We start from the raw sequence: 24,639 nt of genomic DNA, 5'->3' as shown, positions 1-24,639 counted from the left end.
TCCTCCAAGATTGGGTGTATAAGCAAGGATTTCTATTTTCTGGAGGTTCTAGCTAGTGCAGTAAAACAAGAAGGATAAAAGGCATACAGATTGGAGAGAGAGCAGATGATATAAAGATGATATTTATACATAGATGATATAAAGCCTGAGAAATCTGTTAAAAAATCAAACTAGTGTAGCACACAAGATCAGATATACATGTCTATTGTATTTTGGTATGTTAGCAGTGAACATTGGGTCATGAACCTAAAATGAAAAAAGATGTAAGTAAGGACATTTAAAAAATTATATATCTCAGTATTGTTAAGATGTTAAGTTTTCCTGGATCTGTGGATTCAGTTCCAATCAAAATCTGAACAGGTGATTTTGGTAAAAATTAACGAGCTCTTCCAAAATCTGTATGGAAATACACATGACCTAGAACAGTCTAAACAATTTGAAAAAGGATGCGTTGGAAGGCTCACACTATCTGATACTACGTCTTACTAGAAAGCTACTATGATCAAGACGGTAGATACTGGATTGGACACATGGAGGAAAAAGTACAGAAACAGACCAAGACATACGTAGGCAGTTAATTTTCAACAAAGGTGCTAAGACAATTGACTGGGATTTTCTTTTTAAAAAAATGGTGCAGGAACAATTGGGTATCCATATGCAAAAAAAAAAAAAAAAATTAGGAGTTCCTGTCGTGGCGCAGTGGTTAACGAATCCAACTAGGAACCATGAGGTTGTGGGTTCGGTCCCTGCCCTTGCTCAGTGGGTTAACGATCCGGCATTGCCGTGAGCTGTGGTGTAGGTTGCAGATGCGGCTCGGATCCCGCGTTGCTGTGGCTCTGGCGTAGGCCGGTGGCTACGGCTCCGATTCGACCCCTAGCCTGGGAACCTCCATATGCCGAGGGAGTGGCCCAAGAAATAGCAACAACAACAACAACAAAGACAAAAAGACAAAAAAAAAAAAAAAAAAAATTAACTCAAAATGAATCATACATTAAGACTTAAAAAAACTTCCGAAAGAAAACGCTGGAGAAGATCTTATTTCCTTTGGTTTGGGGAGTGATTTCTTAAATAGGACACAAAATCTAGGAACAATAAGAGAAAAATTTGGTGAATTACACTTCAACAAAATATGTTCTTCAAAAAGACACTGTTAAGAAGTTCCCCTTGTGGCTTAGAGGGTTAAGAACTTGACATAGTGTCCGTGAGGATGCTGGTTCCATCTCTGGCCTCACTCATTGGGCTAAGGATCTGGTGTTGCCGCAAGCTGTGGCATAGGTCACAGATGCCTTGGATCTAGTGTTGCTGTGGCTGTGGTGTAAGCCAGCAGCTGCAGCTCTGATTTCAACCCCTAGCCCAAAACTTCCTTATGCTGCAGGTGCAGCCCTAAAACAGGGAAAAAAGAAAAAAAAAAAAAAAAAAAAGACACTGTTAGGAAGATGAATATGCAAACCAGAGACTATGACAAGACATTTGCAAAAAACACATCTGATAAAGGAATTGAACTAGAATATATTAAAAACTCTTAAGAGTTAAGAGAAACCTTTTTTTTTTTTCTTTTTCGGGCCACACCTATGACATGTGGAAATTCCTGGGCTAGGGATCGAATTGGAGCTGCAGCTGCCGGCCTACACCACAGCCACAGCAATATAGGATCTGAGCTGCATCTGGGCTGAAATTAAAAATACCAAGTAGTAGTTCCATTTGTGGCTCAGTGAGTTGATAACGTGACATAATGTCTGTGAGGATGTGGATTTGATCCCTGGCCTCACTCAGTGTGTTAAGGATTCAGTGTTGCTGCAAGTTTTGGAGTAGGTCACAGAGTGGCTAGGATCTGGTATTGCTGTGGCATAGGCCTCAGCTGAAGCTCTGATCCTACCCCTAACCTGGGAACTTCAGTGTGTTGAAGGTGTGGCCCAAAAGAGAAAAATAAATAAAAATACCAAGTGTTGAGAATGTGGAGTAGCTGGAACTCTCCTGTATTGCTCTTAGTTCAATCCTTTTGGAAAGCTTGGCAGTTTCTTTTAAAGTTAAACATCAAGTTGCCATATGACCAAGCACTTCCACTCCTAGGTATTTATCTAATGTAAAAAGGCACATACCCCCGCATGCAAGGCAAATACATAGTGTTTATGGTGAGCTAGATAAATAGCTCAAAACTAGTTCAGCTGGTGAATTGATGAACAAATTGTGGTACATTCATATCATGGCATATTACTCAGCAAACTGCTGATACAGATGACACAATAGATGAATCATAAAAGATACTTAATCCAGTTTATGTGAAACATAAAAGGCAAAAAGCAAAGCATGGAAGGGAAAGGTCTTGGTTGCCAGAGGCCAGCAGAAGGTAGAAGAGCCCATGGCGGTGACTGTGATGATAGTTACTTGACTGTTTATTTTTGTCAAAACCAGTTGAACTGTGTGTTTAAAATTGACCCCTCCCTAACCCGCAAAAAAGTATCACAGAAGGTAATTTATGTGGAAGGGTTCCAGAAATGGTGAGCACATTAAACAGAATTGAACACTTTTTCTCCCAGTGGAGCCACAGACTGAGATCCACATGTTATTTTCAAAGCCCAATTAATGAATGCCCAGCTCTCCAGATGGTTCTTCTGACTGTGTCACTCTTACTTTTTCAAATCCAGGAGATGAGAAGGGAACTTCTAGAATGGTGATATGTGACTTTGTCAAATGTGTTACAGTAGGTTAACCAGTGTTTTCAATTTCTCTTACTTGACAGGAGTGTGAAACCAAGATTGCCCAAGAAATAGCCAGTCTTTCAAAAGAGGATGTTTCCAAAGAAGAAATGAATGAAAATGAGGAAGTCATAAATATTCTTCTTGCCCAGGTAAGCTAGTCTTTTTCTCTATTTTGCAAGATTCTTTAAAAAAAAAAAAAAAGAATTGTATATATTTAAGGTATACAACATGATGATTTGATACACCTGTATGTAGTGAAATGATTACTAGTCAAGCTAATTCACATTATCGTCTCACACAAGTTCACCTATCTTTTGGGATGGGTGCACTTAAATCTGTTGTAGCCTATCTTCAGTATCAGTCCAGTGTTGTTAGCTGTCCTCATCCCTCCTTGCCCATCAACCTAAGTGCAGCTTTGTGGTTTTTGATCAATACCTCCCTGTTTCCCCCACCCTCCAGCCCTTGGTAACCACTATTCTACTCCCTGATTCTATGAATTCTGCATTTTTTAAGACTCCACAATTGAGTGAGATCATGCAGTATTTGTCTTTTTCTGTCTGGCTTATTTTACTTAGCATAATGTCTTCCAGGTGCATTTAAACTGTATTAAATGGCAGGATTTCCTTTTTATCTGAATAGTATTCAGTCTGTGTATTACATATTTTTTTTATGTGGGTGTGTTTTTATATATACGTATTATAAATAGATCACATCTTTATCCATTCATCCATTGACCATTGGGTTTTTATATTTTGGCTTGTGAATAACGCTACAGTGAACTTTGGGATGCGGATATTTCTTCAGTGTCCTATTTTCACGTACTTTGTATCTCTATCCAGAAGTGGAATTGCTAGATGGTGTGATAGTTCTATTTTTTATTTTTGGAGGAACCTCCATACTGTTTTTCCTCGTAGGTGCCTCAGTTTACATTCCTACCAACAGGGTTCCCTTTCTCCACATTCTTGCCAACACTTGTTGTCATTTGTTTTTTGATAATAGACATTCTGAAAGGTATGAGGTGATATCTCATTGTTTTGATTTGCATTTCCCTGATGATCAGTGATATTGAACATCTTTTCATATATCTGTTGGCCATTCATATGTCTTCTTTTGGGAAATGTGTATTTAGATCCTTTGCTGATTTTTTTATGGGTTGTTTGTTTTCTTGCTATTGATTGAGTTCTTTATATATATATATTAACCCTTTATTAGATGTATGGTTTGCAATATTTTCTCATTCCACAGGTCGTCTCTTTACTCCTTTGTATCCTTTCCTATGCAGAAGCTTTTAGTTTGATGCAGTACCATTTGTTTATTGTATATTTGCACTTTTAGAGTCATATCTAAAAAAATTATTGCTCAAACTATAAACTTCCCCCTATGTTTTCTTCTAACAGTTTTATGGTTTCAGGTGTTATAGTGAAATCTTTAATTCATTCTGAGGTCATCATTGCTTATGCAGTGAGACAAGGACTCAGTTTTACTCTTTTGCATATGGAAAACCAGTTTCGCAACATAATTTAATAAAGAAGCTATCTTTTCTCCCTTGTATACTGGCATCCTTGTCAAAGATCAGTTGACCACAAAGGTGTGGATTTATTTCTGAACTCTCTTCTGTTACACTGGTCTATATGTCTGTTTTTATGCCAGTACCACAATGTTTTGATTGTAGGGTGATACCTCCAATGTTCATCTTGCTTAAAATTGCTTGGGCTATTATAGTCTTTTGTTGTTCTGTCTGAATTTTAAGTTTTTTTTTTTTAATTTCTGTGAGAAACACCATTGGAATTTTGATAGAGATTCCACTGAATCTGTAGATCACTTTGGTAGTATGGAAATTCTAACAATGTTATTTCTTCCAATCCATGAACATGGGATGTCTTTTCATTTATCTTTTGTGTTTTCTTCAATTTCCTTCATCAGTGTTTTATAGTTTACAGTATACGAATCTTTTATCTCTCTGGTTAAATTTATTCTAAGCGGGTTTGATTGTTTGTTTGTTTATTTGTTTTTTGCTTTTTAGGGTCTACCTGTGGCACATGGAAGTTACCATGCTAGGGGGCGAATCAGAGCTACAGCTGCTGGCTTACACCACAGTTCCCAGCAATGCTGGATCCTTAACCCACTGAGCGAGGCCGGGGATCAAACACACATCCTCATGGATACTAGTCAGATTCATTTCCGCTGAGCCACAATGGAAACTCCTTAATTTATCATGATCATTTTTGATGCCATTATAAATGGAATTATTTTCTTAATTTCTTTTTCGGGTAGTTGTTATTGTATAGAAATGCAGCTAATTTTTGTATGTTGGTTTTCTATCTTGCAACCTTACTAAATTTGCTTATTAGTTCTAACAGTTATGTGGTGCAATCTTTATGGTTTTCTTTGCTTAAGATCATGTCACCTGCAAGTAGACACTTGTACTTCACCATTTGGGCACCTTTGCTTCTTGTTCCATTGCTCTGACCAGGACTCCCAGTGCTTTATTAACAGAAGTGCTGACAGTGGACATCCGTGTCTTTTCTGATCTTAGAAGAAGTACTCTCAGCTTTGCACTGGGGTGTGGTGGTATCTGTGGACCTGTCATATCAACATATCATGTCAACATATGTTCCTTCTGTATCTATACCCACTTTGTTGATGGTTTTTATTGTGAAAGATGTTGAATTTTGTCACATGCTTTTTAACCTTTGGATACAATGTGATTTTCATCCTGTACTTTGTTAATGTGGTGGTGCATCATATTCATCTATTTATGGTGACCCATCCTTGGATCCCAGAGATAAATCCCACTTGATCATGGTGTTAGGATCTTTTAAATGTGTTGTCGAGTTTGGTTTGCTAACATGTTTTTTTAGGATTTCTGCATCTGTGCGTGAGGGATAGTGGCCTGTAATTTTCTTTTGTTGTGGTGTCTTTGGCTCTGATGGGGGTGACGCTGGCCTTGTAAAATGAGTTTGGGAGTGTTCCCGCCAATTTCCTATGAGTTTGATTAGGATTGGTGTTAATTCTTTCTAAAAATTTGGTGGAATTCACCTGTGAGCCATCTAGAGGTCCTGCTCTTGGTTGGGAGGTTTTTGATTACTGATTCATCTCCTTACTCATGATTGGTCTGTTTGATTTTCTACCTTTTTTTCAGTCTTGGTGGGTTTTGTACCTCCAATAAGAACTTACCCTTTTTTTCTAGATTATCCAATTTGTTGGCATATAAATGTTCATAGCTGTCTCTTTTAATCCTTTGTATTTCTGTGGTATCAGTTGTAATGCTTCCTCTTTCATTTATAATTTTATTTAAGTCCTCTCTATCTAGGTAAAAACTTCTTAGTTTTGTTTATCTTTTCAAAAAACCAATTCTTCATTTCACTGATCTTTAAGTATTGTTTTTCTGGCATCCTTTTTTTTTTGAAATGTATTTATTATTTTTTCTTTTCATGGCTGCACCTGCGGCATATGGAAGTTGCCAGGCTAGGGGTTGAATCGGAGCTGCAGCTGCCCGCCTATACCACAGCAACACTGGATCTGAGCCACATCTGCGACCTACACCCCAGCTTGTGGCAACACCAGATCTTTAACCCACTGAGCAAGGCCAGGAATCAAACCCGAATCCTCATGGAGACTACCTCAAGTCCTTAACCCACTGAGCCAAAATGGAACTCCCATTTTATTTTTGTTCTGATTTTCGTATTTCCTTCTTTTTGCTCATTTTAGATTTAGTTTGTTCTTTTTCTAGATCCTTGAGGAATAAAGGTACATTGTTTGAGATCTTTTTTCTTTTTTGTCTTTATAGGGCCGCACCAGCGGCATATGGAAGTTCCCAGGCTAGGGGTCCAATCCGAGCTATAGCCTCCAGCCTATACCCTGGCCACAGCAATGCCAGATCCAAGCTGCATCTGCAACCTACACCACAGCTCATGGCAACTCTGGATCCTTAACCCACTGAGCAAAGCCAGGGATCGAACCCGCAACCTCATGGTTCCTAGTTGGATTCGTTTCCACTGCTCCATGATGGGAACTCCTGAGATCTTTTTTCTTAAAGTAGGCATTTATCACTATAAATAACTTCCCTCTTAAAATTGCTTTCTCAGCATCTCTTTTTTTTTTTTTGTCTTTTCAGGGTCGTACCCTAGGCATACGGAGGTTGCCAGACTATGGGTCGAATCGGGACTGTAGCTGCCAGCCAGCACCACAGCCACAGCCACAACCACACCAGATCGGAGTGGCGTCTGCAACCTACAGCACAGCTCACAGCAGCATGAGATCCTTAACCCACTGAGCAAGGCCAGGGATCGAACCTGCATCCTCATGAATACTAGTCAGATTTGTTTCTGCTGAGCCACGATGGGAACTCCCTCTCTGCATATCAAGTTTTGGTGTGTTGTGTTTCCACCTTCATTTGTCTCCAGATGATATTTGATTTCTTTTCTGACTCCCCTGGTTGTTCAGGAGTATGTTATAAGACTTCTTAAGGTCATTTTATATTGTAATTTGAAAAGCTGAACTGCAGAGGTGTGATTCTTTGAACCAAACTTTAAAGATTTAAAGGTTTTAGAGGGACTTGGCCCTACTTTTATGTGGAGTTTGCTTAAATGTTCAGCTGGAAAGAAACTCCCTTTTGTACTGTGTGATTGCTTCTTACTGGACACTGTTATTGATGTTTTACTTAATCTCTTTTCACTCACACACAGGTCTGAGTTACAGTTATTTTCTCTATAGTTTAGTGGTACTTGTTCCATATTACTGAGATTAGACTTTGATATTTTAAAACATAATTTTCCTGATTCACAACTTTTGAAATCCTTGACATACAAGGATACAGATTTTAGCTGGTAGTTGTTGCTAGTGACTCCTCTTAGATATTCTGGTTTTTGTCTCTGTGGGTGAAAGTCATTGTTGGAGATGAGCTGTTTGCTGATTCATTCGTTGATTTGACAAAGAACACCTGAGCATCTCCTGTGTTCCAGGCAGAGCCAAAGAAGAGCTCTTCTCTCTCTCTCTGCATTTCTCAGTCAGCCTTACTCTGTTCTGGAAATTCCCAGAGTTTAACCAGAAAGGAATGAAATTTTAGGCTCTGACTACTTCGTGCTCCCGGAGACTCATGAATTGGGATACTTGGAGCCTTGCAGGTTTCCTTTTCCATCTCTTCTGAAAAGACAGTGTTTTGCCTGCCAGGGACATGTGTGTCTTCTCCCCTGAAGAGAGCGACGTCCCAGATGTGTCTGTATTTGTTTTCAACTTGACATTGTGGGGAGCATTCACTCTCATAGGTGCACCTGGGGAGACTCACATTGTGTCCCGAGAGAGACAGCTTATGCACATTGGAGGCTTTGAGTAGCTCACTTTCGAACTTGACCTTGACCCTCTCCATCCCTGTTTGGGAAAAAAAAAACTTTCGTTGCCTCCAGCTCATTTCCATGGCTTCCATCTCTGTAACCTGGGGCTTGTCTGCTTTTAGTTCTTTTCTCTCGGTTAGAGGGCTAGCTAGATCTTGCACAGATAGGGAATTTACCCCTAGGGGATCCAGTCAGTAAGAAGGCGTAGTCTGTTAAAGCAGAATGTTTACTGTTTTGTGTGTGTGTGTGTGTGTGTGTCTTTTTTGCTATTTTTAGGGCCGCTCCTGCGGCATATGGAGGTTCCCAGGCTAGGGATCTAATCAGAGCTGTAGCCACTGGCCTACGCCAGAGCCACAGCAACGCGGGATCCGAGCCGCGTCTGCAACCTACACCACAGCTCACGGCAACTCTGGATCCTTAACCCACTGAGCAAGGGCAGGGACCGAACCCGCAACCTCATGGTTCCTAGTCGGATTCGTTAACCACTGCGCCACGACGGGAACTCCAGAATGTTTACTGTTTAAATATTACCTCTGGGGGCATGGGTTGAGGACAGTGGCTTGTGGTGCAGAGATTTCTTCTGTGAACATCTTTCTATCACTAGTTCTACTTTCAGGTGATGCTGACACCAGCTGCACATCTCCAGGGTCCTTCTTTTCCTAGTGACACTGACAAAGGCCACTGTGGCCCTAAAATAGAGCCTCCCTTTACTGGGAGGTGGGAAGGCATTTAGAAAGGACTGGGAAACAGGAATGGACTGCGTCACTGAACTTAGCTTTGTGCCCTGGGTGGCCTGGCCTCATAGAAGCCTTTGCAAAACCGGGACGTGGGGTTCCTGAGTGGCATTTTGTTTTGAGAAAAACCTAGTTGTTCCTCCCAAACAACTTAGTTCACCTTTTGTCAAAGAAGCCTTTTCCTGACACACAGGAAATGGGCTATTTTTTGGTTGTGCACTACAAGCTTTACCGTCACATGTGCGTTATATGTATGGGGCTGAGGAATTCAGGGCAACATGAGACCCCAAAAGTGACATTTCTTAGGCCCAGGCTCTCAGAGGTGTTTACCAGTGATGATTATTTTAGGAGAATGAGATCCTGACGGAACAGGAGGAGCTTCTAGCCATGGAGCAGTTTCTGCGCCGACAGATTGCCTCGGAGAAAGAAGAGATTGAGCGCCTCAGAGCCGAGATTGCCGAGATTCAGAGGTACAGCAAAGCCGAGACCTGCATGGTTGTTTCAGCTCTCAGACTCTCCTGCAAAATACTTAGGCATCCAAAGTGATTTTTTTTTTTTTTTTTTTTTAAGGCCGCACTTGCGGCAGATACTCCTGGGGCCAGGACCTGAATCTGAGCTGCAGCTGCAGCAACATTGGATCCTTTAACCCACTACACCACGTTAGGGATCCACCCTGCATCTCTGCATCAGCCCAAGCCACTGTAGTCAGGTTCTTAACCCACTGTGCCATGGCGGGAACTCCCCAAAGTGATCTTTAGGTTTCTTAAGTCCTACTAGGACTGGTGTTAGAGTAGGACTCTGACCGCGGCGACCTGGTCGACCTGCTGGAAGACGGGATGCCTTTCTCCACCTTTGCTAACGTTCTACCTCTCCCCACTGCAGCCGCCAGCAGCACGGCCGCAGCGAGACGGAGGAGTACTCCTCCGAGAGCGAGAGCGAGAGTGAGGACGAGGAGGAGCTGCAGCTCATCCTGGAGGACCTGCAGCGGCAGAACGAGGAGCTGGAGGTGAGGAGGGGAGGCTGAGACTCGGCGCCTGGGTGCGGGGCAGCGTGGCCTCTCGAGTCCCCTTGGAGAGGAGCGCCTCCCCTGCTCATTAGCAGGCCTGAGTCCCAGAGAAGGTGAACAGAGATGCTGGAGCAGATGGGGCGGGTTTCGAGCCCCGGGCAGTCTGCTTCCTTTGGTCCTGACACTGCCAAGCCGCCACGGAGGGGAGGCCGGGAGCCCCAGGTGCCGTCTTAATCAGACTGTCCCCTGAAGCCCTGCTGATGTGAGTGCTCTTGATTCTGCCCCCAGATCAAGAACAACCACCTGAACCAGGCCATTCACGAGGAGCGCGAGGCCATCATCGAGCTGCGGGTGCAGCTGCGCCTCCTCCAGCTGCAGCGGGCCCGGCCCGAGCCCCTGCCCCCGGCCGGCGAGCCCGAGCCCAGCGCCGCCAAGGAGCAGCCCCTGGGAGGCAAGGAGCAGGCCTGGCCGTCACCCGGCAGGGACAGGAAGGAGACGCCCATCTGAGGGGCCGCCGCCCGCCGTCGCCAGCCGCGCTGTACATTCTGTAAAGAAGCCTCCTTCTCCCGGGCGCAGGTGACGCAGGGACGGGGCGCCTCTCCGGCCCGCGGGCACGGCTGAGTTCTCCAGATAGTGTCAGCTTCTTTGAAGATTCATTTTCTCTGTTAACTTAAAATAACTCTTTTAACCCTTGAGTGGCTTCTTTTTAAACCAAAAATCGTCTTTCTTTGCTTTTTGATCACGGCAGAATCAGGATTTTTCTCTCGTTCAAGGGGGAACTGAAGCCGGCAGCCCGCTCCTGCCCTTGTGCCACCCAGGCCTCCAGGGTCGCGGCTGCCCGTCACTCTTGCTTGTGCCTTCACACCTCTCGGTGCAGATTCTGTCCTGGGGGCTGCCTCACGGTTCCTGATGGCCGGGGGGCTCTCTCCGGGGTCCCTTCCCCACCCCGTCACCCTCTCCTTTGACAGCCCCGCACCACAGCCCCCGAGTCACACGGCGGCCTGCTTGGTCGCACAGAGCTGCCCGTGGAGTCTGCCTGCCGCCCGGGGTCAACAGAGACTTTTTCTCTGGGCCTGAGGGGGCGGCCACCTGGAACCCGAGACGTCCACACAGAGGATGTTTCTCCGACCTTCCATGAGAACAGAGCGTCGTAGGTTGCTTGCTTGGGCTAGAATGTAAGTGTCTCTTTGCCTGAATAAGCCATATCGATAGGTAGCTGTGCTCTTACACAGATTTCAGTTGTCCCTGTGGGCTCGGCGGAACTGCCGCTGGACGCCTGGTTGACCAGGTTGAGCAATAGAAACGGCTGGGCTTCGGAGTCAGCCGCCGTCCGGAGCCCCAGGGCGTCTGGGGGGCCGGCTCACAGGCACTCGGCTCAGTCCCCCTCAGCCCAGGCAGCGGCTCCGTGAGGCCAAACCCCACACACTCAAGGTGATGGAACACCCCTCGAGGGCTCTGTCCTCGCCTCCTGGTTAGTATTTATTTTCAGCACCTGTTTAATGCGGTTTTTTATCCTCTACCTATTGCACTGTTGTGACTTGTTGGCCATTATTTGATTTTTGTACGAAAAAAAGCTTTGTTATAGAAATCAGCATACTATTTTTTTAAATCTGGAGAGAAGATATTATGGTGACTGAAAATATGGTCAGGTGTCAAATATAAACATAAAAGCCTTCACTGTCCTGTCGGTCATGTTACATTCATTTTATATTTGCTGGCAATATTGAAGGTTTCTTTTTTTGTTGTGTAAACTCTCATTTCTATCAAGGTGTTATGAATTTTTAAAATTAGTATTTCGTTACAATTGTCTCAGCATTGGTTAACTAATTTTTGCCAGGACCATGATGGATCAAGCAAATAAATTCAACAGCCATTTGAGGAAAAATTTCCTGTTTTGGTACCCATTCTTTCTTTGAAATAATTGAGTGCCCTGTAGCTGGCAGGGAGTTGGTTTGCTATTTCTTCAGGGTCCAGGAGCCAAGGAATGTTCTGTGTTAACTCTCTGGCCCTCACCGCAGGCATTGCAGTGGCCCCTCTTCCACACACCGCGCTCTTGCTGTGCGAGTGTCCAGCCAGCTGCCTGGGCCTGGCCTGCAGCTGCTTTTGTGAGCTCCGCCTGCAGTCGGTGCCCAAATCAGCCAACCCTGCTTGGTGGGAAGGTTGGTTATGGCGGGGGGACGGCAGGGGTCTGTCAGGCAGGTCACCCGCCTAGCGCTGATTGAGCCATTCCAGCTTCCATTTCTGGGAGAGCCGAAGCTGATATGGGGGTTTCGTTCAGGTGACTCCATTCTGGGCCCACCGTCTTGTCTGAACAATCTGACTCCCAGCCTGAGAAAGGTGACCAAAATTTCAGGCATTAGCATGACTCCCAGCTACCGCTCTTGAGTTCTCACAGTTTTTGCTGAATCTGTGTGGTGTCCACAGGTCCCTACATGGGGTTCACATTCTTTAAGCTGGTCATTCTTTTTGTTCTGACACTCCAGGCTTAGGGAGATCATTAGCTTGGTGGTTGGTGGCTGCAAACATGAGTAAAGCTTTTGAGAGAATTGGAACTCCTGTGGTTAATCCAGGCAGGATCATCCCCAGTCTGAGGCCCTAAGTTCCAAACTCATCAGTCAAATACGTCAAAGAAAGAGCAGGTTGCAGGAGTCACTTTCTTAAGCCAAGTGGCCTGTTCAGTGATACTAGGTCACTGAGTGTCGGTGCAGGTGCAGGCAGGTGGTGTGGGCAGCATGAGCCCTTGCTCAGCTAAAAGGTAATCTCGGGCTGCCCCGCATCCTGAGCAGCTGTGGCTGGAGGGTCTGGGGTTGTTGTCCGGCAGCTCCTCTTTCAAAACAACAGCACATATGCATTGTCTCCAGGACTTGAGCGATTCCTGATCACAGCCTCATCTGCACTTTCTTCTGGCTGGGGGAGAGTGCACATCAAGTCATTTTTGAACCCGGAATGCCTTCTGGTAATTTTGGTGTGAGTCTGGCTCAGGAATGGCAGAGTGACAGCCGTGGAGGCCAGTCCAGTTTCAGGCCCTGTAGACCACAGAGGTGGCTTTCTGGTTACTCGGCCTCATTTCTTTTCCTTGTGTGGAGTCTGAAGCACTAGTGCCTGGGTTTGTAGGGGCTCACCGAAGATGGGGAAATGGACCCCAGATCCTCATGTGAGAGACGTCGAGTTTGTTCCAGAGAAACTGCACACAGGGAATCGGGGGGAAGTCTGTGATGGACAGAACTACAGGATCAGTCTTGTGGCTGATCCAACAGTTATTTGGAGGCTGGATCATCCCCTTTGGTGGCCTGAGACAGTGGTGTTATCTTTCCAGGCCGGAGCAAGGCAGAGGGTGAAGAGAAGAATGAGAAAGGCCTTCATGGTGTAGGAGTAGGACAAGGATGGTCAGAGGGGGAAGAGGAGCAGCAGGAAGCCTTCCACCTCAGTGTGGGCAACATCTCTTCCTGGCACAGGACCAGGTGTCCTGCGGAGCCTTCAGCTGTGAAATGCGGACCTGAGGTTCAACACTTTGTGATTTGGCAGCTGCGACAGTGCCCAGGGGTTCTTGGTCAGATCCTTTCCATGAATCACACTTTTGCAAAAGCATCAGGGTACAATAGTAACTGTAAATGACTAAGACTTAAAAATGCCCATCGGTCCAGAGTTGATGAGGCTTCATTTGAGGGAATTGGTTATTTCTGTGGCATACAATAATTTAGGATAGGACAATATTGGAGAATATTGACAGATTTCTAGAAACTTCGGTTAATTTCTGGAATACCTATATGAAGGAACACATATCCACACATACATAACCTAACAAGGTTTATCATCATTTCTTTCTCTTTTTTTTTTTGCTTTTTAGGGCCGTACTCACGGCACATGGACGTTCCCAGGCCAGGGGTCGAATCGGAGTACAGCTGCCGGCGTGCACCACAGCCATGCAGGATCCAAGCCACTTGGTGCGGCGAGGAATCAAACCCGAATCCTCATGGATGCTGGTTGGATTTGGATTTGCTGTCCCATGACAGGAACTCCAGTTTATCATCATTTCTGATTTGACAATTCTTTCCACATATTTTAACAAACCTAAAATTAATTTAAAATCTCTTTTTCACACGATGAGAGGCAAATCCTTTCAGATTTTCTAGGAGCCCTCTGAGAAATCTCAAAGCTACTTTGAGGTAAAAAAAGACTATTTAGTAATTTCATTTGGGGAAAATGTCAAGAGCATTGAACCTTTGATTAACTTGGATCACAGATCATTTGAAATAATACTGTCTATTTAACCAAATGACAATAGCAGATATTAAAGGCAAATACAGACAGTAAGCAAAGTTAGTGCTCTCAATGCTGAGAAGACTGTGTTTTACTTAATCAAAGACCTGATTAAGACAACACATAGCCCAGTCAGTTATTTTGGTAACACGCAAAATCTTGCATGTCCAGGTAGAATACTTAAAAGGTAACACAAAACTCTTTCTTTATAGTATCTTATTAATAATGTTAAGAGAACTTTCTTTTTAACAGAGGGAAGACCCAAGATCTAATTTTGCACCAGTGTGTTTTGATGATAAAACTTATTTTTTTTTTTATGGCCACATTTGCAGTATATGTAAGTTCCTGGATTGGGGTCGAATCAGAGAGGCAGCTGAGGCCTAAACCACAGCCATGGCAACACCAGATCTGAGCTGCATTTTCGAACTACATTGCAGCTTGCAGCAACGCTAGATCCTTAATCCACTGTGCAAGGCCAGGGATTGAACCTGCATCCTTGAAGAGCCAGTGTTGGGTCCTTAACCTGTGGAGCCCCAGTGGGAACTCCAAAACTTTTTTTTTTTTTTAGGGCTGCACCTGTGGCATATGGAAGTTCCCAGGCTAGGGGTCAAATCAGAGTTGTAGCTGCTGGCCTACATCAGAGCCACAGCAACGCAGGATCCACCAAGCCTCGTCTGTGGCCTACACACAACAACACTCTCACTGGATCCTTAACCCATTGAGCGAGGCCAGGGATCAAAACCGAGTCCTCATGGATACTAGTTGGGTTTGTTACCACTGAGCCACGATGGGAATGCCCCAAAACTTATTTTCTGGAGTTAAAAAAAAAAAAAAAGCAATATTTCTACAAACCTGTAACAGCTTTGTTCCATCCATTCAGAGTTTGTCCTAGGTCTCGTCCTCTTTTTCATTCCAGGACAGTCACATCACTTTCCCGACCTTTTCATACACCATTGTTTCCTTTCACCCTTGGCATTTCTGAGTAGATTTAATGACCTGTAGTGATTAGAATTCTTAACCCTTAGAATCCGTAATTCCTGGTGATCACTAAGAAGCAAGCGGTTGTTGCATTCTGTGGATTCGCAGGTTATAAGTACATTTCCTAATTTCTAGAAGCATTATTTATTCTCGTTTTCCAGCACGGCACAAAACATGTCTACTAATAGAGCCAAATATCTTTAGTTCCCCTATAAAAGGAAGCCAAAAGTGGGCAAACATTTGTTCAGTAATTGTTTCAGTATTTCATCTTATTTAGAAATGATCTAGATATTCAGTGAATATCCAGTATTTAACTTATCTTAGTATAAGGTTTTAAGTTATCAAAAAACTTTTGGAAACTTTTTTTTTTTTTTTTGTCTTTTTACCATTTTTAGGGCCGCTCCTGCGGCATGTGGAGGTTCCCAGGCTATGGGTCCAATCGGAGCTATAGCCACTGGCCTACACCAGAGCCACAGCAACACGGGATCCGAGCTGCGACCTACACCGCAGCTCACGGCAATGCTGGGTCCTTAACCCACTGAGCAAGGCCAGGGATCAAACCCACAACCTCATGGTTCCTAGTCAGATTCGTTAACCACTGAGCCACTACGGGAACTCCTGGAAACTATGTTTGAGTAGATATACCATAAAGTATAATTATTGTTGAAAAGTTTATAAACTTTTATATCATTTAACTCACTTGCTCGTGACAATGTTTAGTCATGAAAATTTCATGAAACAGCTAATCATATGGCCGACAAATTCTGTAACAGATAATATGAGCTTACCTGATTTTTAGTAAACCTCAATAGAATAAAAGTGCTATATTTTATGCCAGTAAAGATATGCCTGTTTTAATTAAACTAACAAACTTAAACTACTTTTATTTACTGAAAATTGCCCTAGGTCATGTGAACCTTAGGAAACATTTGGATTAGTTTCCATATTTCTGAGAATATGCATGATTTATATAACGCTTGTCTTTAGCCAATTAAATAGAACTCTTTGCAAGTGAATTTTGTCAATACCAAAGTATAAAGACAGATAAAAACAAATACAGCTTTTTAGAATTTTAGTCATGAGACAAGGTATACATATGCAAAACTTACTAGTTCATAAAACAGTGGGTCCAAATTTTGTTTCTGGCAGTTATTTTTACTGGCTCAGGTGGCTTTAACTTTTGTTTTTTTTTTGTTTTTTGTTTTTTGTCTTTTTGCTATTTCTTGGGCCGCTCCCGCGGCATATGGAGATTCCCAGGCTAGGGGTCCAGTCGGAGCTGTAGCCATCGGCCTACACCAGAGCCACAGCAACGCTGGATCGCTGGATCTGAGCCGTGTCTGCAACCTACATCACAGCTCACGGCAACGCCGGATCCTTAACCCACTGAGCAAGGGCAGGGACCGAACCCGCAACCTCATGGTTCCTAGTCGGATTCGTTAACCACGGCACCACGACGGGAACTCCGGCTTTAACTTTTCACTGATATCCGGTGACATTTTTAAAGATTTTTCATAGCCCTTGTTTTCAGTAGTCTCTCCTTTTTCTCTGGTGAGAATTGCAAGGAGCTCACACCTCAGAAGGCACAGAGAAAGAATGCAGGTTCCACCAAGAAAGAATTCCGTTCCCCAAATCCAGTTTTTTTTGGACATCTTTTCAAGCCTTTTGAGATGAGCAGGGAGGTTTTGAGGGTTGGTAAAAAGCATAAATGAGCTTTGGATTGTTTCTAGAGCTGCTTTACCATTTGTTGTGAAGACTCGATTTGTAAGACAAGTGTAGTTATTTTCAATTCTTCAAGGAATTGGGTGGCAACCTGAATGATATCAACGGGTTGCCCACCCACCCAGCGATGGATAGAAGTCAAAAATGATCTGTATGTTCTAGGTGTCTATGTGTCTTTGGAATGTTTTAGTAAGTTCGTCCACAAAGGCTTCGTTTCCTTCTGGGTATATGGTTTCATTCCAGCTTTGGAAAGAAAGCCAAAAAACATTCCTATCAGGTTCTGAGTAACAGCTTCCAATTTGGCCAACTTCTGACCATAAAACTACTTAAAAAATAAATCCTTTCAAATATCTTGTCAGGTTGCAGCCACAACAAACAGTAAATATTCCCGCATAGTGAACAACCCCATGACTGCAAGCAGCATCCCCAGAAAGCTGCAAAGACACCTCCTCCTGAGATCCAGAGCCACTCCTGACAAAGGCCTAAAGAAAGGAGGGGAAAAGTCCCCTGAGCGCTGGCAACAGTTGGTGGACCTGAGCCGCAAATGAGGTGCAGCCCACACTTGTGTCTGGCCATGTTTTGCCCTCAACCGCCACCCCCTGCCTGACAGTTTTTAAGCCAAGTTCTCAGGACCCAGAAGGAAACTGACAAGAAGGCACAGCGGCCTCCGGAGAGAGAGGATCGATGATCGACAGCCAGTGAGTGGCCAAAAGCACAGTCACATGTCACGACTCGAAGAACTAATGCTCACGGATGCTTTTGCCTGCTGGTCGGAATTTGGAAAAGGACGCAATGTAAAATTTTACCTTCCTCTCAAGCAGGCATCACAGTGGGGACTTGGCAGAGCTGACTTCAATTAAGAAATCTCACTCTGTGCCGGCTCTTGCAGTTTCCCCAGGATCCCGTCTTCAGGTGCTGGAGCAAGCTGGGTGTCCCAGTGGGTGTCATCCTGGTCACCAGAAACTGGAGGAGGAGAAGTGACTTCCCCTCTGCTCTTTACAGTGAGTGTCTGGCTCAGGCCCCTTCTTCTCTAGGACACTCATAAATGGGTAAACTTAGCTAGATTAGAAGTTCTCTGTAGCTACTGTAATTCAAGATTCTCTTTGGCAAGGTTAACCTGCTTCTTCACCCTTAAAATTTTATTCACCTGAAGCCTCATGGACCCAGTCTAGCTGAAGTCAGACCCAATCCAGAAAAAGAAATGTTCAGATAAAACCAGAAAGCTCATGATGCAGATCCTGTGGCATTAGGATTTGAGAAGGGACTTGTGACCTCTGGACGCCATGAGAAGACACAAGCGTTGGGGGTATCAGGGCTCTCTCTCAGGTCCCACTTCTGACACTAGAACTGGCAAAAGAGAAACTCAGGCAAATCAAATTTGTAAGAGTTTATTTGAACAAAGACTGATTTCAACCGCACAGCATCCAATCTAGCTCCTGGAGTTCCCAGGAGCTGTGCAAAGGCAAAAAGCAGGAATAAGGAAGTTGTCTTAGGCAAAAAAGTGGGTTAGTTGTTGCAAAGTTACAGGCATACTTTGGGGATGTGGGTTTGGTTCCAGACCACTGCAATAAAGTGAATATCACAATAAAGCAAGTCACACATTTTTTGGTTTTCTAGTGCATATAAAAGTTATGTTTTATGCTGTAGTTCATTGTGCAATAATAGCATTTTGTGTGAATGTACATTCCTTAAAAAAATACCTGTTAGGAGTTCCCTTGTGGCACAGTGAGTTAAGGATCAGGTGTCAGCACTGCAGTGCCTTGGGTCTTTGCTGTGTTTTGGGTTTGATCCCTGGCCCAGGAATTTCCACATTTGGCAGGGCCAGAAAAGCCCCCAAACAAACGCAAAAAAACACCTGCTGTTAGAAAAATAGCACCAATAGAATTGCTTGACTCTGGGTTGCCACAAACCTTAATTTTTTTTTTTTTAAAAAAGCAGTATCTATGAGGCACCATAAAATGAGGTATGCCCCATGCCCATACCTGCTTTTAGGAGAGGGCAGAGGCCTTTGGGTTCACATAGCAAGTGCTGATCAAATTCCTGATTGATTGCTTTAAGATTTCACTCCTGGGAGAGCTCAACTACTTAAGTCTTGGTTTGGTAACATGGCATTTAGCATAAATGACTCCACTTGGGACCTGAGTGTTGTTTTTAACAAACAGGAGACTGAGGCTCAGAGCTGCCTGCGCAGTCACTGCATGTCCCTGACACTGAGAGGGAAGGAGGTGGTGTCTGTAGGCAACCTGGTTGGGAAGTTCCCACAGGGTCAAAATCGATGGACCTGGGGAGAAGAAACAAGCCTGATTCTCACCTGAACCGTGTCCCAGGTCCAACAAAACGCAGGAAACTGCTGAAAGTTCCAGCTACGACTAGAGCAAGAGCTTCCCCTTTGGGGTGGGGGTTTTCTGTGGCCTGTGGAAGGAGGTCCCAGGCCGAATTCCTGCTTTTCTCATACGGGAATAAACATGCCATGTCCTGCTCCTAAGGCTGCCCTAGTGCCACCTGCTGCAGGCCTTCAGGCCGAGAGTGGGAGCGCCAGCACAGCTGGAACAGTGAGTTCTCTGGAGGAAGCGAGGGCGGGTGAAGCTGCCCAGGTCACCTGCAGGAGAGCGGCCCCCCAGTCCCGGGCCAGCGCAGCACCCATCATGACCACCTGTCATTTGTGGGTGAGGACACCAAACACATCTCAAGGCCCTAACTGCAACTGAAGAAAAAGTATCAATACTATTGGAATACTAAGCAAACTTTTTGATTACTCTGCCATTGGAGTCAACTATCAGATTTATGGAAAGAGTTTTAATCCAGAAAAGGTAAGATACCAAAACTAAGGAGTCTTCCATAGCCTCGTGATTTAAAATGGTCCCCCTGCTTCCTGCTGGGAGCGCTGGCCTCAGGCCCCACCCAATCCTGCTGGGTCATCACACTTTAACAAGATCCACGGTGACTGCATCTTTGAGAGACACCATCCTGAATCTTTACTAGGTTCCTGCACTTTACTGGAGATGTCTGAAAACCAAAACAAACTGAAAACCTGCAAAATTTCAGAATAAAGGACCAGCCAAGTCAGGTGGCAGCCTTACCAAGAGGTGCGTGTGCGCGCGCGCGTGTGCACACACACACTCTCTCCCCCACTGTGTGCGTCCTTGTCCCGCCCGAGCCCCTGTGAATGCCCTTGAGGCCTGGCGTGCCCACTGTACGCACTTACCCCTCCCGGCCCACGATGTCAGCCGGGGAGCAGCCCCTATAGCTCCCTTGGGGTCCAGCACCTTGCTTCACAAATACATGCTTCCTCGAGGGGCATCAGAGAAGGCGGAGCCCCCCTGCCCACGCTTGGTGGGACACCTCGGGGACACCATGGGGCTGTCCAGCTCAGGAGCTTCCAGGAGTTGCTGGCAGCTTTCCCACAGAATGTCTAAAGTACTACTCAAGAGACATTTGCATACAGTTAGCAACCAGCATTGGCATCGTGAACACGAAATGCAGCTGAACAGGGTAAAAGATTCACATGGTAAAGTCACTCCCAGTGTCAATCAAGTTTTACCAAATTTAAATTAGCAAAATTTAACTTCAGGAAGGCAGGGCAGAAATTAAGCTGTAACGGCGCTGCAGAACAGCATATGGATTAAAGTCTGATCACTTGTTTTCTAGGAAAGCAACTTTTAAGGAAAATAATTTCTGTAAGGGAAGACTAAAACTAGTCTATTTAGTTGCCTATGGAAAGTACATGACTTAAATTGGCTTAATGTTCACAGCAGAAGCTGCCTTCAACAAAAGTCTATCACTGTTGGGGAGTTCCCGTCATGGTTCAGCGGGTTACGAACCCTACTAGAATCCATGAAAATGCAGGTTCGATCCCTGGCCTTGCTCAGTGGGTTAAGGTTCTGGTGTTGCCAGCAGCTGTTAACAGCTGTAGCTCAGATTAGACCCCTAGCCTGGGAAACTCCATATGCTGCACATGTGGCCGTAGAGAGAAAAAAAATTAAAAAGTCTATCACAGTTGGAATTTTGTTTACAGAAAGAATGTTCTTAAGGTCAAACCTGAACTGGGTCAAAACATTCATATTCAAGCGTCACCAGACCTTAGTTTTAGAGTTTCTGATGGAGAATTTGCCTTGGGCCTCCCCTCCCTCACCTGAAACATCATCTGGCCTCCAGTGCCAGGGGTGGAGGGCCCAAGCCACGACCCCCCACAGGCCCACCATCCCCACTAATGGCCGTGGCCGGCTCTGCTCGCTCTCAGTGTTCACAAGCCCTGCGACGACTCAAGGTTATCTCCAGGCTCACCTGTGACTCAGCTTTGAGGAAGGTCACTTCTAAGAGGCTGTGGGCTCACTCGAGTGCCTCCGCTGCTCCCGTTAGCACACTGCTTCCATCTCCTTCTGGAATCTTGCACAGAAGCCCCACTGCACAAAGTACATGTGCTGGAGCTGGGGACAAGACATTTTCCTGTTGGTTTAATGCCTCCTGGAGCTACCCAGGCGTGGCAGCACACCCCAGGCCACGGCCCCTGCTCCCCGGAAGCTGGTGCAGCCAGGAAGCAGGGCCCCTGTAGAGTGGGACCCGCTCCCAGTCCATGTGTGGAGGGCCCCCCTTGGGGATGGTGGCTCCTTGGGAACTTGGCCGGTGCCAGCCCAGGGTTCTAGAGGGTTTAGAAAAACTGCATGGGTCTGGAACTCAAATTACCTCCCAAGCTGAAGGGCAAAGCTCACAGGCCAGAAGGCGACCCCCAAGCCACCGAGAATCAAATAGGGGGCCTGGCGGCCTCAGTGAGGGACACTCGAGGGTGGAGGCATTGGGTGGCAGGGGACTGTAGCCCGGCCACACCAGCTGAGCCAGAAGCTCCAGCTCTGGAAGGTTTCCTCTTCACCTGGGTCACTAAGTCCCCAACATCACAGGGTCTTGAGATGAGCTAGCCTCTGTTAGAACCTGGGAAGTCATTTCATTGTTCACTTTTCTCTTATGAAATTCATAGTTTGGGTACCAACTGGTTTGCGATTTGGTTTTGCCTCCTGGGGGGATCTGAAAAGTCTGTCGAGTCATCACTTTTCCGGGTCGCTCAGTGTCACCCTTCCTCCTGTCCTCAGGGCTTGGCGGCCACCAGCCCCCGAGGGGCGACTGCAGAAGGTCCACATGGCCACCGCTAAAGGAAGAGCTGACATCAGGAGGCGAGAGTCCAATCTTCAATTCTTTCAAGTGCCATCAGAGACTTCAAACCAGGACTGCACGAGGCAGTGCAGGCGCCTCGGGGTCCACAACTGGAGAGACTGGAATCCCGGGTATCCTGTGGAACCTGCAGGCTGGGGAGCGAAGGGAGCTCCCTCAGGGCCCACACAGAAAGGACTGGCTGGCGTGACTTTACCTCGAATGCGCTGTTACTACAGCTACTGCTTCCAAAAACGCAGCTGTTTGTGTGTAATTCTAATTAATTTACAGAACTGAAAACTGGGTGGGGGGCAAAGTATATTATTACAGTTTGGTAACAGAGTGGGTACACCTCAAATACCAGGTTAAGTTAAATCAAAAGAGGCCACCCCCCCCAGTCTCTGCTCTGATGATGACTCACAGATGCCCCTTCCTCCGGCCTCCGCAGCTCCGCCTGTGTTCCCTGCTTCGCTCACTTCCCGTCTGTGCTGATTTTACATCCACCTCAGTGGAATGTGTCTATGCCCAGACCCCAGGGCACAAGTACCCAGGCGGGGATGCAGGGATGTGCCCCAAGGCCCACCTGTCCTAACACACAGGAGGCAGTCGGAGGCTCCCCAGATCTACCCGATGAGGTCAAGGTGCTCCAGTCTGCTGACTGCAAACCTGGAGAGCCCCAAAGTACCACGGCGACCTGGGGCCATCCCAGCCGGGCTCAAGGCGCTGAGCTTCCGCTCAGCCCTTTGCTAAAGCACATCCACGCAGCGTCTCCTCTGATGCAGACGTGAGCGGACAGGCTTCACCAGCCCTTTTACCGATGGATGGGACAGGGGACTGCGGACCTGGGACCTAAGACCCAGGCTTGGCAGCCTCTCCTGCGGGTGAAAACCACAGGCCGAGCCCTGGACACACGCTCGCCCTCGGGAGACTGCCTGGGGCCTCGCTGCTGGCCAAGAGCAGACCCGGCCCAGGACCCACGCACAGCTATCAAGGAAATTACTAAACTAGTTAAAAGACAAGTATTTTAACCTAGTTTTCCCAGTTCATACTAAAATAATTAATACAGGTCACCAATTGCATTTATTGGCAGATATCTAGAAAACAGTTGAAAGTTTCTCTCTCTCTCTCTGTATAGATCTTAGTAATAAATTTTATTTGGACGAGAGAACTTGTGCACAGCAGCTGAACAGCATGATTAAAGGCTGCGGCCCTCCCCAGAGTGGTCCCAGGTATGTACAGCATGGGAGACGAAGTTGCACCTCAGAGCCGATCATGATCAAGTTAAAAACGCCTGCCGTACAGAACACGTGCTCATAAATTTCCTTCGGGTCATGACCAGCATGAAAAAGAATCAGGACACAAAGACTCAGCAAACGCTCCGTAAATGTGGGCAGCAATGTGCTGCATTTAAGAGTTAAAATCAGATTCTACTTAGTGTTAGCATCAAGCCCTTAGGAGAAATCCAAAAAATATCTCCTTTCCCGCGTACACACGTCGGCACTATTCACACGGCGGGCTGGACCGGCAGCTGGCTGCAGAGCCCGCAGGTCCCGGCCTGCGTGGAAGGAGCGAGCGCTAACACTGGATGGAGGTCTCTCCCGTCCCTCTCCTCGCAGCCGCCTCACAGCCGCGCTTCCAACTCGGTGGTTCCAGGGAACCGGCAGAAAGCAATGCGGGCCTCGGGGCGTCTCGTCCTCCACAAGGAAAACGCTCGGCCAATTCAAGTTTCATTCAGTCAGGAAGACGGAAGGATTTAAGGCTTCGGTGACAATTACAATCCTCTGAGAAAGACTTTCCCTTCGAGTCAAGGTAAGATAAGAGTGTTTACTGTACTTTCTCTTGACTCTGAAAATCCCTGGTATCGGTGTAGGCAACTTGCACCTGCAGTTAAGTCTGCGAGGGAGGGCGGTGCCCCCCCCGGCTGTCCCGGGCCACGTGGGGCGTGTGCCGGGCCTCGGCCCCCTGGAAGCAGGGAACCTGGTCAGGCCGGCTAGTAGGTCGAGGAAGCCGTGCTCAGGGCGTCTTCAGAGACCTTGGTGCTGGCTGGGTGGATGCTGGCGAAGTACTTGACATCACTGTCACGATCCATCTGAAGAGCCATGATGGTCTGTTCCACGGCCTCCTGGTGGCAGCTGGCAGAGGTGAGGAAACATTCTGCAAGGGGTGCAGGTGACAAGTGAAACCAGGCGAACGCCTAGGTCTGGTCAAGTGCAAGGACACAAAGCTCTTCTTCATTAAAAAATGCGACTTTTCTACAACAAACATAAGCTTTGTGCCATTATAAACAGTAATCCAAACCGATTTGTGTTCTATGAAAAAAAATCCCCAAATATAAGAGAATTACAAGATTTAACTTGTTTTTATAACAGACTAAATCTCACGACATTTAATGGCAATGATGCTAATAAATATATTGAAACTGTACTCATTACAGCTACTGATTAGCTCAAGAACACAAACCAAACACAAAGGAAACCAGAGTCTTCTCTGGACACTCGTGCAAGTGCTGCTGAAAAATGTCAGTGAATCCAAAGGGTGAAAAAAGAAGCCAGGCTCATTCATCTGGGTTCTCTGAAATCTCTTTCAGAGTTCTCTCTGGGCTTGGCTCTGGGGTTCATGCACCCCAGGGACATGCTTTAGGCGTCGGGGCAATTACAGCAAGTAAGACCACCTGAACCCCGAGGAGCTTAGAGCCCGCAGCAAAGCAAGTACCAAGGGGCATTTCCTTCTTCTGCCTGATGAATGCAAAGCAGGAGGCAACTCCAACG

General features: G+C 45.9%; 2 protein-coding genes and 1 long non-coding RNA gene across 9 annotated transcripts in view; 2 read left to right on the top strand and 1 right to left on the bottom strand.

Annotated features, from left to right (window-relative positions):
- The window catches only part of RALBP1 (ralA binding protein 1), a 48,021-nt gene extending 36,364 nt beyond the window's left edge, over positions 1–11,657 (top strand). For all 3 annotated transcript variants that reach the window (XM_003127830.6, XM_005665285.2, XM_005665282.3), the window contains 4 exons: positions 2,741–2,848; positions 9,115–9,236; positions 9,649–9,772; positions 10,061–11,657. In XM_003127830.6, coding sequence (XP_003127878.3) covers positions 2,741–2,848; positions 9,115–9,236; positions 9,649–9,772; positions 10,061–10,279 — 573 coding nt within the window. In that variant the 3' untranslated portion in view covers positions 10,280–11,657. The remainder of the gene's footprint in view (positions 1–2,740; positions 2,849–9,114; positions 9,237–9,648; positions 9,773–10,060) is intronic.
- On the top strand, positions 16,367–23,246 carry LOC106510666. Its single transcript, XR_001309323.2, has 2 exons — positions 16,367–17,730; positions 21,814–23,246. It is a non-coding gene; the product is annotated as an uncharacterized LOC106510666 (long non-coding RNA).
- Positions 22,933–24,639, bottom strand: part of PPP4R1 (protein phosphatase 4 regulatory subunit 1) — a 76,817-nt gene continuing 75,110 nt past the window's right edge. For 4 of the 5 annotated variants that reach the window (XM_021096058.1, XM_021096059.1, XM_021096061.1 and 1 more), the window contains one exon: positions 23,002–24,025. In XM_021096058.1, the coding sequence (XP_020951717.1) occupies positions 23,862–24,025 (164 nt within the window). In that variant the 3' untranslated portion in view covers positions 23,002–23,861. Of the gene's footprint in view, positions 24,026–24,639 lie in introns of all 5 variants that reach the window. The other variant, XM_021096060.1, reaches the window with a different exon arrangement.

Source organism: Sus scrofa, chromosome 6 (assembly GCF_000003025.6).
Source record: "Sus scrofa isolate TJ Tabasco breed Duroc chromosome 6, Sscrofa11.1, whole genome shotgun sequence".
In the NCBI taxonomy this organism is placed as follows: Eukaryota; Metazoa; Chordata; class Mammalia; order Artiodactyla; family Suidae; genus Sus; species Sus scrofa.
This window is presented reverse-complemented; position numbering and strand designations above follow the sequence as displayed.